Consider the following 15,779-nt stretch of genomic DNA (forward strand, 5'->3'; position numbering starts at 1 on the left):
TCACAAGCCAGAAATGTGGACGCTCTCTTGAGCTTTTCTCTAGGGAGCTCAGCTGAAGATGAATTTCAGGAATTGGGGTCAGATTCTTGTACCAATGCAAAAAGGAAAGTGCCATGGGCTGTGTCTCTGTCCCTGGCGTTGGTGTGGCTCATCTGGATTCACAGCCGGATAAATGAGGGCCCTGCCTGAGTCAGGCTCCCGAGGCGAAGCCGCCTGTCTGTCCGGGTGCTCGGCCATCAAAGCGCTCCTCTCTGCAGCCACAGTGGCCCTGCTTGTCCCACAGTGACAAATCATGCGTGGGGTTGTGCCCAGCCCAGCCCTGGCCTGTGCAGGAGGTGGCAGTGGGGCTGGGGGACACAGGAATGTGACAGCTGTGTGTTGGGATCACGGAATCATTAAGGTTGGAAAAGATCACCGAGTCCAACCCAGCACTGCCAGGTCCAACACTAAACCATGTTCCCAAGTGTCACATCAACACGGGGAAGATTGATGCTCCCAAAGAATACCAGCTCTGGAGGTGTTTCAGGTGGAGCTGGTGACTTCATGGAAAGGCTGTGCTGACCCTGCAGGGATTTCCCAGTGGTGGGATGACATCCCCACACCGTGGCCTGGTGATTGATTGGTGCAGCAGAGACCGAGGGAGCTGGAACCAAACCTGGGCGTTTTAGGTGAAATCCCAGCACTGCTGGGAGTGATGGGGACAGCAAATGGGACAGAGGTGAGCACTGAGCCAGCACCCAGGGCCTCTTTGGGTATGATGGGAGATGGCCCAGATCGGTGCTGGAGTGTGGGTGTGTGGCACGGCAGGAGCATGTTGTGGTTGTCACCACCTCAGCCACTCGCTCCAGCTGTTTTTATTGTGCCAGGAGATTCATGGACTCTTCCACGGGGTGTGAGCGCTAATGATTTATTGCATGTGAGGTAAATGCTGCATCCTGGCCATCGTGTGGCGTGCGCTGGCTCCCAGAGCCTGCGGGTGGGGGCGGATTGGGGTGGCAGAGCCCCACACTTGGAGCATCACCTGATCCTCACGCTGGGTGACGACACCTGGGTCCCCCATCTCCAGACCCCGGGGGCTTCTTCCCCCAGCTGAATTTAGTCCCCAAATTGGGTGCAGCCCCTGTGTGCAGGCACAGGTTTCTGTGGCCGAGCAGGTTGGTCCTCACCATTCCAGGCGTCTCCGGGTGGATCCAGCTGGACAGGCAGCACCTGCTGCAGACACGGCCCCTTTTCCTCCAGATGGAAGCATTAATTACAAGGTCCTAATTAATTTTCCATTTTTAGCAGAGGGCCTAAAAGTGAGGCAGTGGGGTAAGACACTGCTCCTGGCTTGGGGGCTCCTGCTTCCCACTTACTCTGAGGTCCCACCAAGTGTTCATTGGTAGAGTTGAGGCCTGGGGTGGGCATTTCAGCTGGAGTACAACATCCAGACACTGCCTTGCCCTTTGGAACGTTTTCTACCCTCCAGCCACCAAGGATTTGCATGGAGCCGTGCACAACGTGGTGTTTTAGAGAGGGGAAACTGAGGCACAGAGCACTGATGGCAGCTTTGCTCACAGCTGCTGCAGGACAGAGTCACTGGAGCCCCAGCGCTGACTCTGACCTTGGGGAAAGGTGGCCCACGTTGGGCTTTTTGGCATCCTTGGGATGTGCTGAGCACGGCCTGTGGTCTGCCCACAACCAAGTCGTGCTCCCATCGCGCCCCACGCTCCTTTATGGAAAGTCCCAAAGTGTCACCACTGGTGTTTGAGACCAGGCTGAGGGCTGCACCCTGCTTTGGTGGAGGTCACCACCCAGGAGAACCAGGACAATGCTCCCAGTGCTGTGCAGGGATAACCCGTGCCCATCCCCGTGCTCCTGGCTGGGCGGATTCAGCCTGGAGAGCCGGGCAGCCCATCCATATTTATGCCTGACATTAATTTCCATCCATTTCAATATTTTATGAGCATAACAATTAAAAAAAAAAGAGTTCAGCGCTCGTTGAGACATAGAAATAATTGGGTGTTGATGGTCCTGGCGCGCTGCCATGCAAATCCCGGGAGCTGCTGGTGCTGCCCATGCCCAGGAAATTGCCACAACGGTGCACGAATCCGGCTGGCCCCGTGGGTGGGGATGGGCAGTGCCTGACCCGGGGCTCTGCTGCCTTCGGCCGTGGCCCCAGGTCCTGGTGGGGCTCTGGAGATCCCCCCGGGGCAGCTGTCACTGGATTTAATGTGGGAATAGATCCAACCTGCACCGGGCTGGGTGTGGGCAGCAGGAGGTGAGGGGTGGGATGGATCCTGCTGTGTTGGAGCTGATGGTGGGAATGAGGTGGGGGAGGCAGAGGTGGATTTCCACGTGCGATGTGCTCCCTGCTTCTCCTCCTGGTGTCCTGCCAAGGTCTGGGCATCGTGGCCACAGCAAAGGGTCAATATCTGCCCAGTGGGAGGGGGCATGAGGGGGGTGAAGGGGCGCAGGGTTTGCCCCCACCCTGTCAGGGGTCTCAACGTGTCACCTGCCTCTGTCCCCCAGACACCGTGGCCTGCGTGGACCCTGAGGAGTGCGCCCGTGTGTGCGGGGCCGCCGTGGGCTGCTCCAACATCGCCTACCCCAAGCTGGTGGTCGAGCTGATGCCCAGCGGTAGGTGGGTGCGAGGGGGTGACTCCATCTCCAGCGGGCTTTGCTGCACCCCGGGGCTGTTGCCAGGGCTTGGATGAGATCCCGGCATCCCGGGGTGCAGCTGAACGTTCCCAAATCCCATCCTTGCCCCAGGGGAGATCCCAGCGCGTGGCTGCAGAGGGATAAGCACCATCCCGGGGTTATCCTATCCTATCCCATCCCTCCCGGTTCAGCCGCTCCCTCTCCCTCTCTCCCGCAGGGCTGCGGGGTCTGATGATCGCGGTGATGATGGCAGCGCTCGTGTCATCCCTGACCTCCATCTTCAACAGCAGCAGCACCCTCTTCACCATGGACATCTGGAGGAAGCTGCGGCCGCGGGCCGGTGACCGGGAGCTGCTTCTCGTGGGCCGGTACTGACCGGGGGTTTCGGGGACACCGGGGGTTTCGGGGAGACTGGTGGGGCCGGTCCAGCCTGCAGAGTGCCTCCACTCAGCCTGGCTTATGCAAGGGAAACAAGCCCTTGGATTATTTTATGGATGAAAGCGCTGGAAATGCAGACGGGCCGCTCGGTGCAGCCTCTCCCCGTCGCCTCCTGCCCGGTCCCTCGGGAAGCCGCGGCTGCTCCCGGCCGAGGTCACACACGGGGGAGCTCCGGCGGGTGGCACAGGGCAGCGCTGCCCGCACATCCCCGGCCCCTCCCGGGGTGGCGGTGCCGGCGGGGAGCCCCGGGGCTCGGGGCGGCGCAGTCAGCGCTGGGCAACGCCCCGGCACGGTGCCACGGCGCCGGCAGCGTCCTCGGCCAGGGGAGACAATAACAAGGAGCGAATCTGGGTCAGGGCTTCGGCTGTGCTGTGACGGGGCTGTGCGGAGGCTTGGCTGGACCAGCAGCTGCAGCAGCAGCTGTTTCTTGGCATCCTCCATCTCCGGAGGGCGGGAAGGCGATGGGCAGCGATCCCGGGGAATTGGGGTCCCGCATGCTCCCCCTTGGGAAGCGGGGCGCCTGTCTCAGAGCCTGCTTAGCCCCTCCCTGGCACTGGCTTCGCTGCCGGTGACAAGGGTGTGACAAGGCAGGACAGCTTTCCCGAGGATGGATAATGAATGTTTGCGAAGGGCTTTGCCCGCCCGGGGCGGGAGTCGCTGCTGCGGTGGATCCCGGGAAACTTAGTGTCGGGTGATCGGTGCGAGCAGGACGCTGCGGATCGCAGGGATAGAGACAAGGAAATGTGCTTGGGAGAGGGGAGAAAAGCTGTTTAGGCTGCCTGTTTGAGGTTTTCCTGCCAGCGTGGAGAAAGATGGGTTGGGTCCTGAGTAGCTCTCAGGGGGTCCCAACTGCCCCCAGACCTTCCAGGGTGGGATGCCACATCCTGGGATCATGGTTTGGGCTGGAAGGGTCCTTAAAGTTCATCTCGTTCCAGCCCTGAGGAAAGGGCTTTGATTGTGGGGTGGGAAAGAGCTCCCAGTTCCTGGACCTGGGGGTTGAGCTCCTGCTGCGGCCGTGGTGCCTGGCTGGAAACTCCTGCTGGTGTTGGATGCTGCTCCATGCCAAGGTTGTGGTGCGGCGATCCTTCCCAAATTCCCCCAGCCCGGGCTGTGCCAGGTGCTGCTCTCCATTCCCTGCCCGGCTCAGCAGGACTCGGCCACCCGGCACACCCAGCTCCTGCCTCACTCAGACATACCTGCTTTTCCATGATCTTTTAGCCTCAAGACCAGGTTGCACAGGGCTTTGAGCAGCCTGGTCTAGTGGAAGGTGTCCCTGCCCACAGCAGAGGGTGGAACAAGATGAGCTTTAAGGTCCCTTCCTATCCAAACCATTCCATCATTCTTTGATTCTGTCCTCTGTGGCTCACAGATATTCCAGAGGGGTTTCTCCTTCCCCATGGATCAGGGCGCGCATTTTACGCTTGGGCTGGTTCCCCTTCCTGCAGCACCAGGCAGCAGTAGGAGTTCCAGCTAGAGCTGCTTTCATGGCTTTATTTTTCTTTTATTTTTTTCTTACTTCTGCTTTTCGAGATGAGCAGATGGAGATGTAGGAATTTTGTGGAGCTGTAAATAAGCTGGGCTGAGCTATAAATACAGCAGCTCTGGGATGGGTCCTGCCTAGGCTGGGCCCAAAATCTGGGGTCTGGCCAATGCCTTGTGCTTCAGAGGAGGGTGATGCTGTGGGGTGTGGCTGGGATTTGGGCAGGGATGGGGTCAGGGTGATGCTGGGGACTAACACACCCCTCTGTCACAGCCTGGCTGGGGAGCTGAGCGTGGGGCAGCTCAGCCCATGTCCCCAGCCCCCAGCTGGGTGCCTTGGCTGGACATGGCGGTGCTGAGAGCATCACCCAAATCTGGCCAGAGCACCCAGGCTCTGCATCCGGTGGCTTTTCACAGTGGAAGTGTCCATCACCTGGTGTTTTCCTTTGGGGGGTCCAATTTAGCAGCCACCAGGGCTGGGCAGGGGCCTGGGAAGTGCTTGCCCACCTGAGATGGAGCAGGTAGTGGCACAATCAGCATCCTCCATGGTCCTGGGGATGTCACCAGCAGTGAGTGACGCACCTGCATCCCCAGCAGCACTGGGACCAGCACTGGGACCTGACCCAGCACAGAGATGCTGCAGGTGCAGGGCAGTGACAGCAATGTCACCTGCAGCACCTCGCTGCCGCTCACAGGGTGGTCACGGTGGTGCTGGTGGCCCTCAGCGTGGTGTGGATCCCCATCCTGCAGAGCTCCAGCGGTGGCCAGCTCTACGTGTACATCCAGGCTGTCACCAGCTACCTGGCTCCCCCTGTCACTGCTGTCTTCATCCTGGCTGTCTTCTGGCCCCGAGCTAATGAGCAGGTACACGGCTGGGGTGGCCCTGGGGACAGCTTGATCAGGGGTGGTACCAACACCTCCCCATCTGCCCTGCTCCCAGGACACAGTGGGGATCAGCAGGCTGGGGGGGGGAAGGAGGAGGCGATGCTGGAGGGGCTGGGGACAGAACTGAGCCTGGCTGGTGCTCCCCAGGGAGCTGGGGGAAGCCTAAAGGAGGAGGCAGCTGCTGCCTTGCATGGCCACCAAGGGTGGCATGGAGCTGGCAGTGGACATCCCCTTGGAGGGGGGGACCAGGGCTTGGCCATGCCCCAAAACACAGGGACCACTCCACCCCTGCTCAGGGCTGGCTGGAGGGGGCAGCTCCTGCGGGGCTTGTCCCCACTGTGGGGTGACCATCCCTGTCCAGCCACCCACTGTGGGCCTTGGCTTTGCAGGGAGCTTTTTGGGGCCTGATGGCAGGGCTAGCACTGGGACTGGCCAGGATGGGGCTGGAGCTGGCCCATCCCACACCCCTCTGTGGGGTCCCTGACCAGCGGCCGTGGCTGCTCGCTGACATCCACTACCTGCACTTTGCCGTGCTGCTGGCCGCTGTCACAGCTGCCATCGTGGTGGGGGGCAGCCTGCTGACCTCCCCAGTGCCCCCAGCACAGGTGAGTGGGGCATCCCCGACCTCAGCCAGAGGTGTTGGTGTCACCCTGTGCACCCCGAGCTCTGCTGGGGGATCCCTGTGGTGGGCTCAGCCCTGGGAGGGTTTTCCCAGCAAACCTCTGGTTTCCAGCTGAAGGATCTCACCTGGTGGACCCTCTCACGGGAGCCCCCCCAGCCCTCTGTGTGTGGCACAACCCAGGGACCCCCCGATGGTGAGTGTGTCCTCAGGGGTGTCAGGCAGGGGGGGCAGCCTCTCAATCCCTGCCTGTAATGGGCAGCAGGGTGGCATTGACACCCTGTGCCTCAGTTTCCCCAGGACTGTGCCACCTGCCAGGAGGTGGCTGTCCCTGGGGTCATCATCTGTCCCCTACACTCACCGTATTTCTGTGCCAGGTTCCTGTTCAGCCAGCCTGGACACCCAGCAGCCACCCAAGGCCGTGGGACCCCCAGCCATGGCTCTCAAGAACACCATGGAACCCCCATTCTGGGCCCGTGTCTGCGGCATCAACGCCATTGTCCTGATGTGTGTCAATATTTTCTGTTATGCCTATTTTGCCTAGAGCCCTGACAGCCCCTGAGGTGGGGAGGAGGCCCTTAGAGAGGGGAAAAATGCAGATTTGGGTGGCAGTTTTTACTTGTTTGGGATGTGGTGTTTAAATCCACAGGTGCAGCGAGTTGGGTGTTCTCAGCACTGCAGACCCTGAGTGCATCCCAGGGGTTGTTAGGTGTGGGGGGCATTTGTGGGGGAAGAAAATGCCTGGGAGGGGTTTGGGACAGGCATTGGGGTGGGGAAATGGGGGCTGCAGGGAAGCAAAACCACAGCGAAGGAGCAGCTGTGTGAATGGAGGGACAGGACCACCTTGGCAGGGCTGGAAAAGGAGCAGCTGCACTCCAGGGTGACACCAAACACATTTTACTGGCCCTAAATAAAAAATAATATAAAAAAGCGCCACAATTTGCAGCTATGAACAGCACCCACAGGATGGAATCCCCCTGGATCAGCCCTCCCTGGTACCCTGAGTCCTGGAATTCCTTCTTGGAGTTACGGATCCCGGCTGTGTCCTGGCTGCCTGCAGCCCTCCCTGGAGTCGGGGCTTTGCTTATGGGATCTGGAGAGGAGCCAAGTTTGGGGTTTTGGGGTCACTCCCTCTGTTGCTGTCATCCCACCGGATTGTGGCTCTGGGAAAGTTTTTATAGCTGTGGTTGAACACTCCACACTCCCTGCTGCCAGCCCCATCCCCGGGCTCTCGGGGTCAGGCAAACGGGGCAGCCACAGCTGATGTTTCAGGGTGCCCCGTGGCACAAGGACCCGGTGGGGTGGCGCTGGGACAGGCACCATCGTGGGGACAAAGGGACACTCAGTCTGTGTGCGGGCAGAGGCAGCTCTGGTGAGTGGGGACAGCGGGGCCGGGTCCTGCCCGGTCACCTGCAGCGGGGTGAAGGTCACTTGTGGATGGGGTGGACGTAGCTGCGGGGGAAGAGCCCGACGCGGCCGGAGATCTTCCCCTGCCACCAGTTGGGGTCGGGGCAGTCCAGGACCTCGATGATGTCCCCGCGGAGGAAGGGCAGCTGGGAGCCCTCCTGGGCTGAGAAGTCGAACTGGGCTTGCACGAATCGGGGTCTCTGCCTCTGCAGGGAAGCCGAGGGCAGGGGTTGGTGGGAGGAGAGGGGTCCCCGTCTGCCAACCCCCAGCACTGGGTAGCACTGCCTGGGTCCCCAGGGTGATGGGGACACTGTGCCACTGTGGGACGAGGACCAGCCTTGGGGTGCCTGCTTTGAAGAGAGACAGAAGCCAGGGAAATCCTTCCATGAGAAGAACGGAGTGCTGGGGACAACCCCAGGTGCAAGAAAGAGCCTGGGGTGCAGGGCACAGGCAGGGATGCAGGGGAGCACCCCAGGATCAGGGGAGCACCGTGGATGCAGGGGAGCACTCCAAGGCACAAGACTCCCTGTTCTTGCTGCTGGGAGACCCAAGATGGGTGCCATGGGGACCCTTGGAGGCAGCTGGCACCCCTCACCTTCCCAGGTCCTTCCAGGTGCTGGAGCCTCCCCCCGCCCAGCTCCCAAGGTCCGGTTTTGCCGCCTCCACAACCACTGCCCCAGGGCCTGGCTTTGCTGGAGTTTGGCTGTGCCCTGTCCTGAGGGCATCACCCCTGGCCCGAGGGACGGTGATGTGTGCCCTGCCCCGCCCCGCTGAGCTGCTCCAGGAGCTCTTCCTCCCTGCAGCACTGCCTGTCTTGGGCTGCTGCACCCTCTCCTGCTCCTCACTCCCTTGAGCCAAGGACCAAGTGCCAACCAGGGATGTCCCTGTCCCCCTCTGCAGGGACACTGAGCCTTGAGAGGGCTCTCACAGGGGTTTGGGACCAGCCCTGCCATCACCCCATGGCCCTATTCATGGCAGTACCTCCTCCGTCTGGTCCTCATCCCACAGGAAAATCTGCTGCTCTTTGGAGACCGTGGTCATCCTGTAGAAATCCACCAGCTCATTGAGGGAGTTGAACTTTTCCTCCCAGAGGAAATATTTGCCATTCCTCTCCCGGAGCACCTTGAAGTGCTGGACGTGCTTCCCGTAGCTGTGGAACGAGGATGGATGTCACCCCGGCCTTGGGCTGCTGGCAGCACCCCCTGAGGTGGGTAAAGCTGGGGGTGCTGGCAAGGTCGGGATGAGCCCGTGGCTGTCATTGCACCCTTCCTGCCATGGTGGGGGTGACGGTGGCACTGGGGTCAGTCCTGGCCCTGCAATGAGGACCCGCAGCTGAGACCTGCTACAACTCATCCCACAGGCAGCCAAAGCTCGGTACCCGGCCCTGGCACAGCGGGATGCCTGTGGGCTCAGGGATGGCAGCGTGCCATCCACGTGGAGGGCAGGTGGCTTTGTCCAGGGCCACATCTGAGGAAGGCGTGGTGAGAGCTGCAGGTCTCAGCACATGCCAGGAGGAGTCTGCAAAGGCTGGGATTGTACCCCCAGCTTCCCTGTGCTCCTGGGGACCCCCGCGCTGCAGGAGGACGGGGCGGGCAGGATTTCCCTTGCTGCCACCCCATAGGGTGTGCCTAGGGCGGCAGGTTGGGGTGCCCACACTGCAGCGCCCTGGCGTTGCCAGGCCCCCGGGCAGGGGCAGGACTCGGCTGCGCTGCTGGTGACGCACGGCTCCCTTTCATAATGGGCAAGAACCTCCCGAAACGTTTAATTCGGGATTAAAAGGGTGAGAAAGTGCCTGGCTGGCCTGGGGCCGCCCCTTGCTCCCCAGGCCGGGGCAGAGGAGGGGTGAGATGCCCTGGGACAGGCTCTGCCCGTTGTACAGCCCTGGCCGCGGATCCCGGAGTCATGGGGATGCTCCAGGCACCTTGTTCCCCCGGGCCGTGTCCCCGGGCTGTGCGTGCAGCTCGGCCCTAGCCCCGTCATCACCCCCAGGGTTGTGTTTAGGGCTGTCCCTGCCAGGGACCCCAAGCGAGGCAGCGGTGCAGGGAGCGGGAAGCAGCGGGGATGGAGGCGGAGCTGAGAAGGAGGGGAAGGTGCTGCGCGAGGCTGTGCCTGGGTTTGTTGTGGACACGGCTCCGCAGCCCCTTCGCGACAGGGCAGGGTGCTCACCCCTCCCCCAGCACACACGAGGATTGCCCGATGCCTCGCTCCCCAAAGCGGGGGCTGCAGGGACCCCTGCCCCTCCTGCCACTTGTCCCAAAGCCGCTCACCTGACGGAGAGGGAGAACTCGCCCGGGGTGCTCTCGCTGTCGCGGACCAGGAAGGCTCCCAGGTGATTGCGCTTGAGCAGCCGCTCCTCTGCCAGCTGCCGGGAGATCCTGCCCGCGTACCACCTGCGAGGGGCACCGGGCTGAGCCCCGCGGGCACCCCTGGGCACACCCCACCCAGCGCCGCATCCCCACCCTGCGGGATGGGGGCACCGAGATTCCCGGTGCCGGCGGGAGTGGGGTCTCCATCGGGCTCCTCACAGGACTGGGACCCTCCCCCGGCAGTTTCTCCCTTCCCTCCCCCTCCCGGCTCATCCCGGCATTTTCGGGGGGGCACCGCAGGGCGCTGTGGGTGCGCTGCCCCCTCCGCGCAGGGCGAGCGCAGCGTCACCGACAGCCGCGACCGCATCCTGTCACCTGGCCCGTCACACGGCGTGCCTCGGCCCCCGCTTTGCTGCCTGTCCCCTCCTCCGCGTCCCTCGGCCCCTCGCGGGAACAGCCCTTCCAGGTGGAGAGCACAAACCCTTCGGTGCCAGGATAAACCCCTCCTGCCTGCACTGCCGGCAGCTGCCGAAACGAGCTGCAGGAGCAGAGTCCCCGTGTCCTATCCCTGCCAAGGCTGTGCCCGGGTGTTTCAGGTCCCTGGGCCATGAAGATTCTCTGCTGCTGTTAAAATTACCCGTGAATGATCAGCCAGGGAGTTTAGCACGGAGCATCTCCCAGTGCCAGCCCTCCAGGTGCTGCATGGAAGAGGCCGTGTCTCGCTCATGTCGGGTTGTTATCCCAAGCTGGAGAAGCAGTGGGATGTGCCCCGGGCTGCCCCGAGCCCACGCGTTGGCTCTGGCATTTAAATGTGATTTACCAGGGGCTAATGATACATAAAACACAGGTTCAGTCAGGGATGGATTAAGCTGGGTTTTAATAACACGGTAATAGGATTGTGTTTAATGCAGCTGTAATCCCATAACGCTTTGTTATTCCTCAATTATCATTTATTTAGTGGCAGTGCGGTGTGAGGGTTGGATTTTTGGGGGTATGTGGGTGTTCTGCTGCCTCCTGTCCCCTCGGGCTGTGGTGGCATTGGCAGACTGACCCGGCAGGCAGACCCCATCTCTATGACTCAGCTTCCCCACGTGTGGGACTACCCTGGCTCGTGGCAGACCTTTGGGAATTGGGATGCACCGTTGGGATTGCTGCTGGGATGGTACTTACGGGTGTGGCTTGACCTTGATGTAGTTCTTGGGGACAAAGCCCTCGCAGCCGAACAGCTCAGCCTTGTACCAGTTCTGGTCATCTTCCATGTTGAGGATCTGAGGTGGGGGAGGAGCAGGGAGGTGTCAGCCTGGCTGCCTTTCCCCTGGGAGGGGGGCTGAGTGGGATCCCATTGCTGCCCCAGACCCTACAACACCCACCAACACCCACACTTTCCCCTGGGGAAAAAGGGCTCTGACAGTGCTGGCACGGTCTGGGGGGTTTGGGGTCATCTGTACAGAGCTGGAAGGTGTCTGGTGTTGTCCCAAACCCCCGCCCAGGGAAGAGGATGAAATCTGTCCCTGGAGCAGCCGGGACATCAGCCAGGCCCCCGCGTCCCCCGGGACGGTGGCAGTGGGTGCTGACACCGCTTCCGTGTGACAACATTTTCCAGCCTCCCACGCAGGGGCCCGGGGCCCGCACAGCTGTGAAAACAGGATTCGAAACCCCGGGTCAAGGCACGGGGAAAACACGCCGGGAGGCAGGGACGGCACGGCAGGTTTGGGGCTCTGGGTTACAGCCGCGCTGTGCCCTCGCCCTCCCCGGGGGACTACAGAGTGCCAGGGGTCCGGGAGGAGCCGGAGAGAGATGAGCAGCTGGGCAGGGAGTGGGTGCCCTCACTCCCATCGCGGGGCTGCTGCCCCCCAGGGATGTTCTGAGCCCTCCCGAAGCTTTTTGGGATTCCCAGGCGGCATCTAAGAGCCCACCCCACTGCCAGTGCCTGGGTGGGTGTTTGGGTACATGCTCCCCGCTGCCGGATCCCTGTGACCTCCAGTGCCCCCAGGACAGGGAAAACGTGTCCCAGCCCTGGGGGGTTGCCGCAGAGCACAGCTGGTGGCACTGATAGCCAGGGAGGCCACAGGCCCTGTCCCAGCTGGGGTGTCTCCCTCTGGAGATATGCCTGGTGGCACAGACAAGCAGGGAATGCTGCTCCACACTCCAAAATCCTCGAGGCTGGCTCCTTACATCCCACAGAAAGCCCCAGAAGCAATGAAGTCAGGGACAAAGAAAGCGCTGGTGTCACCATGTGCCCACTCTGTCCTCCAAAACAGCAGCATCCAACCCCCCCGGCTGGTGACCCCTGCCCGCGGTACCTTCAGGGTGTCCCCTTTCTGGAAGGGCAGCTCGTCCTTCTCCGTCGCCTGGAAGCTGTACAGGGCCACCGACTCCATGGCTGTGACGGGGAGGCTGGAGGGGTCCTGGGGCTGTCTGGGGCTCGCACCCCACAGGGCTGTGGGGTCGGGGCTGAGCACACGGTGCAGCGGCGCCGGCGGGCAGGAAACCGCGCTGATGTCAGCGCTGCCGGGGCACCACGCGGGGCCTGCCACGGCCACAGCTGCCCAGATGTGCGGGGGAGGCGAGGGAAGCCGTGCCAGCCCACCCGGGTGCCAGGGGACCCGTGTGCCAAAGGATGGCAGCAGGATTTGGCATTTTCTCCGCGGTGAGTGGTGGGCTGCTGTTGAGCTTTTGACAGGGTACCCTTCCTTCTCAGACCAGGGCAAGAGAGCAGAGGAGGCTGCTGTTCTGCTAAGTTCTTTATTTCATAGTCTCATAGCTTTCTTGAAGGCAAAGTTTGAAGGGGGTTCATGATAAAGGCAAGCAGCAACAGCAAACAGCAGGCAAAACCAGCTTCTTCTTCTATATGCTCTATACCCTATATGCTCTACACCCTATATGCTCTATACTCTATATTCTTTCCTACAGAAGTGTGGATTATATTTGTTGATTGACCAATAAGATTAACACATAATTCTAGTTTTTCTTTCCTTAACCTATCCTGGTCTAATTCTAACATTCATAAGCCTTACACAAGTGTTACACAGGTATTACACAGATTTGTGTGTACAGTTTCTATCAGCTCTTATTGTTTATGTGAACACTCTATCTAAAAAATGTGAACAGTATAATTCTGTCTATGTTTTGTCTAAAGTAAAGAATTCTGTGAGAAGGTAACACTGCTGCAGTAAGACCTGTGTTTAAGGTCTCTGCTACAGCTTTTTAATGTTTAAGGCACTTAGCTTATATTTCTACTAAAAGTTAAAAAATCTATATTTCTATTTCACTTTGGTGTGACTTCATGTATCTCAGCTTGTCCAAAGGTTTAAATTCAACCCCTGTGCTTTGGCTTCCCTCTGGGCCTGAATCCAGAGGAGCTTTCACTCCAACAGGCAGCGGCCGGGGTTTGGATGGGAACAGGATGGTGATGGGCTGGGCATGGGTTGAGGATGTTGGGAAGGGTGTCTGGAGAGCACAGGAGTGCTGATGGGGGAATCTCTGGTGCCTTGGAAGGGCTGAGCTGCCAAAAGGGGGCTTGGTGGGGAATGCTTGTTCCAGAAGCAAGAAAATCGTGGCGGGTGGGAATGGCGGAGGCGGAGGGAGGTGGGTGGATGCACACACCTGGTTTCTTTAGAATTCAGAGTGAACACTCCGTGTCTCAGCTCTGAGCAGCAAGCTTTCAGCACAACTGATACTGGCTTTTTGGGCTGTGGCCCCTTGGGGGGGTTGATTTTTTCCAGTTTTCTTCTGCAGGGCTAGGGAATAAAAAATCCCTTTTAGACTAAAACTGAGCGCTAAAACTTCCTGCTGCTCCCGTGGGCGTCAGGCACGGAGTCTGCAGGGCTCGCATGCCGGGTATCATTCCCAGCGGGAAGGTCTCCAGAGCTGTTCAGCCTTCCTGTGTGTGGGCTGGGGCATGGAGCGCACGGAAAATCCGCCAGACACTGCCTTGCTTTGCTGCGAGGAATTAAACCAGGGACAGCTGCAGCGCAGTCCCTGCCCATGGATTTGGGCATTTTCCAGTGAGGAGCAGGATGCTGCTGCCATCTGCCCGGGATGGGATGAGCCGTGGTGCTTGTAGGGCCACTGTGGGGACACGGGCTCAGTGATTCACCTCTCCCAAACCTTAATCCCACTTCCTGACTGCATCCGAAAAGAAAATGCCCTGTAACACCCCACTGAGGGCATTTCCAGGCCCCCAGTGCCTGTGGGAAGCAGAGAGGGATGTGCAGGGTGTCCCTGGGTGTCCCCACACCCGGTGAGGCACAATCCCCAATGGTCATCCTGGGATGTGCTGGTCCCAGGGGACATGGAGATACTGGGAAGGCCAGGAAGGTCAGGAGGCCGTGGGAAGAGGCTCTGTGTGTGCTCGTCTGTCACATGGAGGATGGGACTCAGCAAATCCCTACGTCCCAGAGAGCCCCAGGGGATGGGAATGCAGCAGGAAATTATCTTGGGATGAGCTTCCTCTACCCCTCAGCAGCCTTGGGGAGGATGGAGCTGGATATTCCCTGGGGAAAGCAGCCCAGCAGAGCCTCTGCTCCACCCTGCTGCGGCCAAGGGCCTGATCCTGTCCCTGGTCCATCAGCCCAAACTGGATGATGCAAAGGCCACTCCAGGCTATGCCTGGTGGGGAACAATAGGGCAGGGGGTGTGTCTGGGCACGGGAAAGGGTTGGCGTGGGAGAAACCTGCAGCCCAGGAGTGGGCTATTAGAGGAGCAATCGGCTGTGCCAGGGGTGGACACCGGGACCCGTTTTGGGGTTTGGCTTCCTGGGGCAGCAGGGAGGCTTGGGGGGCACCTTGGGGTGTCCGGTCTGGAGCCACACGTGATCCCACAGCGCCTGGGAGGGGGCACAGGACAGTGGGGTCACAGAGGGTCCTCAGGCCTTGGCACAGTGACCGGACTCAGGACAGGAGCAGGATGGGATCTGCCAGCAGATGGCAGCAGTGCCCCAAGGGACACTGGGGACACTGGGGACACTGGGGACAGTGCCACCTGCCCGTCCACTCAGGCTCTAATGAGGCAGGCCGCCCCTTTGTCGTCTCTGTCCTGCCACCGCCTACATCGCACCCTGTCCCCGACCCCCTTCCCTCGCTCCGATCCCTCCTGCTGCCCCGGCCGTGGTTCCCGTGCGACCGCCTTCTGGTCACTGGTGGCCAGCTCGTGGCTCGATGTCCCTGGCTGCTGCCTGAGCACGTGTGGCCACTGTGGGGGTGACAGCAGCAGCCGCGCCCCAGGAGAGGCTGGGCTGGTGCCAGAGCAGTCTGTGGCCCCTTTTCTGGGTTGGGAGCCAAGCTCTGCAGTGCTCAGCTGGTCCCTGGGCGCTTCACCCCAACCCGCTGTGCCAGCCGTGAGCCGATGCCTGGCAGGGTGGCATCCCAGGGGACCTGTCCCGTTATCCCTGTGCCCTGCATGTCCCCAGTGTTCAGAGGGACACAGGAGGTGACACATGGTTGCTGTTGGTTGGGTGTCAAAGCCTGAACTTTGGAGTGAGGCGTTGAGCTCAGCTCAGCCTGCAAGGAGATCCCAAGGGATGCCCTGGATCACCCGAGGGCAGAGCAGAGGGTGGGAGCCCACCCTGCCCTGGGTTTCCCCACCAGCCTGGGCTGCCTCTCCCTCCACGCAGGGGAGTTCCGTGACCCTGGGGACAGGCGGAGGAAGGGGCCAGCGGCTCTGGCATTGCCTCTCCGGCCGCACGGCCATTCCAGGCGCTGCGAGCTGCCTGGAGCTCCCGCTGACTCCCGGCTTGCCCAATCTGCCCCGCCCCGTTTCATAAACATCCTGTGTTTACCTGGCTGCAAAATACCCACGCGGGAGGGAGGAAGAGGAGGGAGGGGAGTCTCTTCCCCTTCCGCTGCGGCCTGGGGAGCTTTGTTACGGCCGCCACTCTGGGCTCCCCAGCTCCCGGCCCGTGCCTCGGTGGCTCCTTGCTCTGCCCACGGGAAAGGAGGGGGTGTCTCAAGTCTGGCTTTGCCTCCAGAGGGGCTTTGAGCTGGGCCTGGATGGTGCAGAGCTGG

At 61.0% G+C, this 15,779-nt stretch overlaps 2 protein-coding genes across 3 annotated transcripts in view; one reads left to right on the forward strand and one right to left on the reverse strand.

The window, feature by feature from the left end:
- Positions 1-6,605, forward strand: part of SLC5A10 (solute carrier family 5 member 10) — a gene marked incomplete at both ends in the record, with an annotated part of 38,252 nt that extends 31,647 nt beyond the window's left edge. The window contains 6 exons of the mRNA XM_082292543.1: positions 2,512-2,619; positions 2,858-3,008; positions 5,253-5,421; positions 5,832-6,047; positions 6,176-6,257; positions 6,439-6,605. Of these exons, the coding sequence (XP_082148669.1) occupies positions 2,512-2,619; positions 2,858-3,008; positions 5,253-5,421; positions 5,832-6,047; positions 6,176-6,257; positions 6,439-6,605 (893 nt within the window). The remainder of the gene's footprint in view (positions 1-2,511; positions 2,620-2,857; positions 3,009-5,252; positions 5,422-5,831; positions 6,048-6,175; positions 6,258-6,438) is intronic.
- An 883-nt stretch (positions 6,606-7,488) lies between these two features.
- GRAP (GRB2 related adaptor protein) lies at positions 7,489-12,155 on the reverse strand (the record flags this gene model as incomplete). Of its 2 annotated transcripts, none has more annotated exons than XM_082292418.1 (5): positions 7,489-7,674; positions 8,450-8,618; positions 9,736-9,858; positions 10,945-11,042; positions 12,078-12,155. In XM_082292418.1, the coding sequence occupies 5 exons, from the start codon at positions 12,153-12,155 to the stop codon at positions 7,489-7,491; spliced, it is 654 nt and encodes a 217-aa protein (XP_082148544.1). The 2 variants fall into 2 exon arrangements, with proteins under 2 accessions (XP_082148544.1, XP_082148543.1); XM_082292417.1 differs by having other exon boundaries at positions 7,489-7,818.
- Between the last annotated feature and the right edge of the window lie 3,624 nt (positions 12,156-15,779).

This window comes from Coloeus monedula, assembly GCF_965178545.1.
Source record: "Coloeus monedula genome assembly, chromosome: 16".
Classification (NCBI taxonomy): domain Eukaryota; kingdom Metazoa; phylum Chordata; class Aves; order Passeriformes; family Corvidae; genus Coloeus; species Coloeus monedula.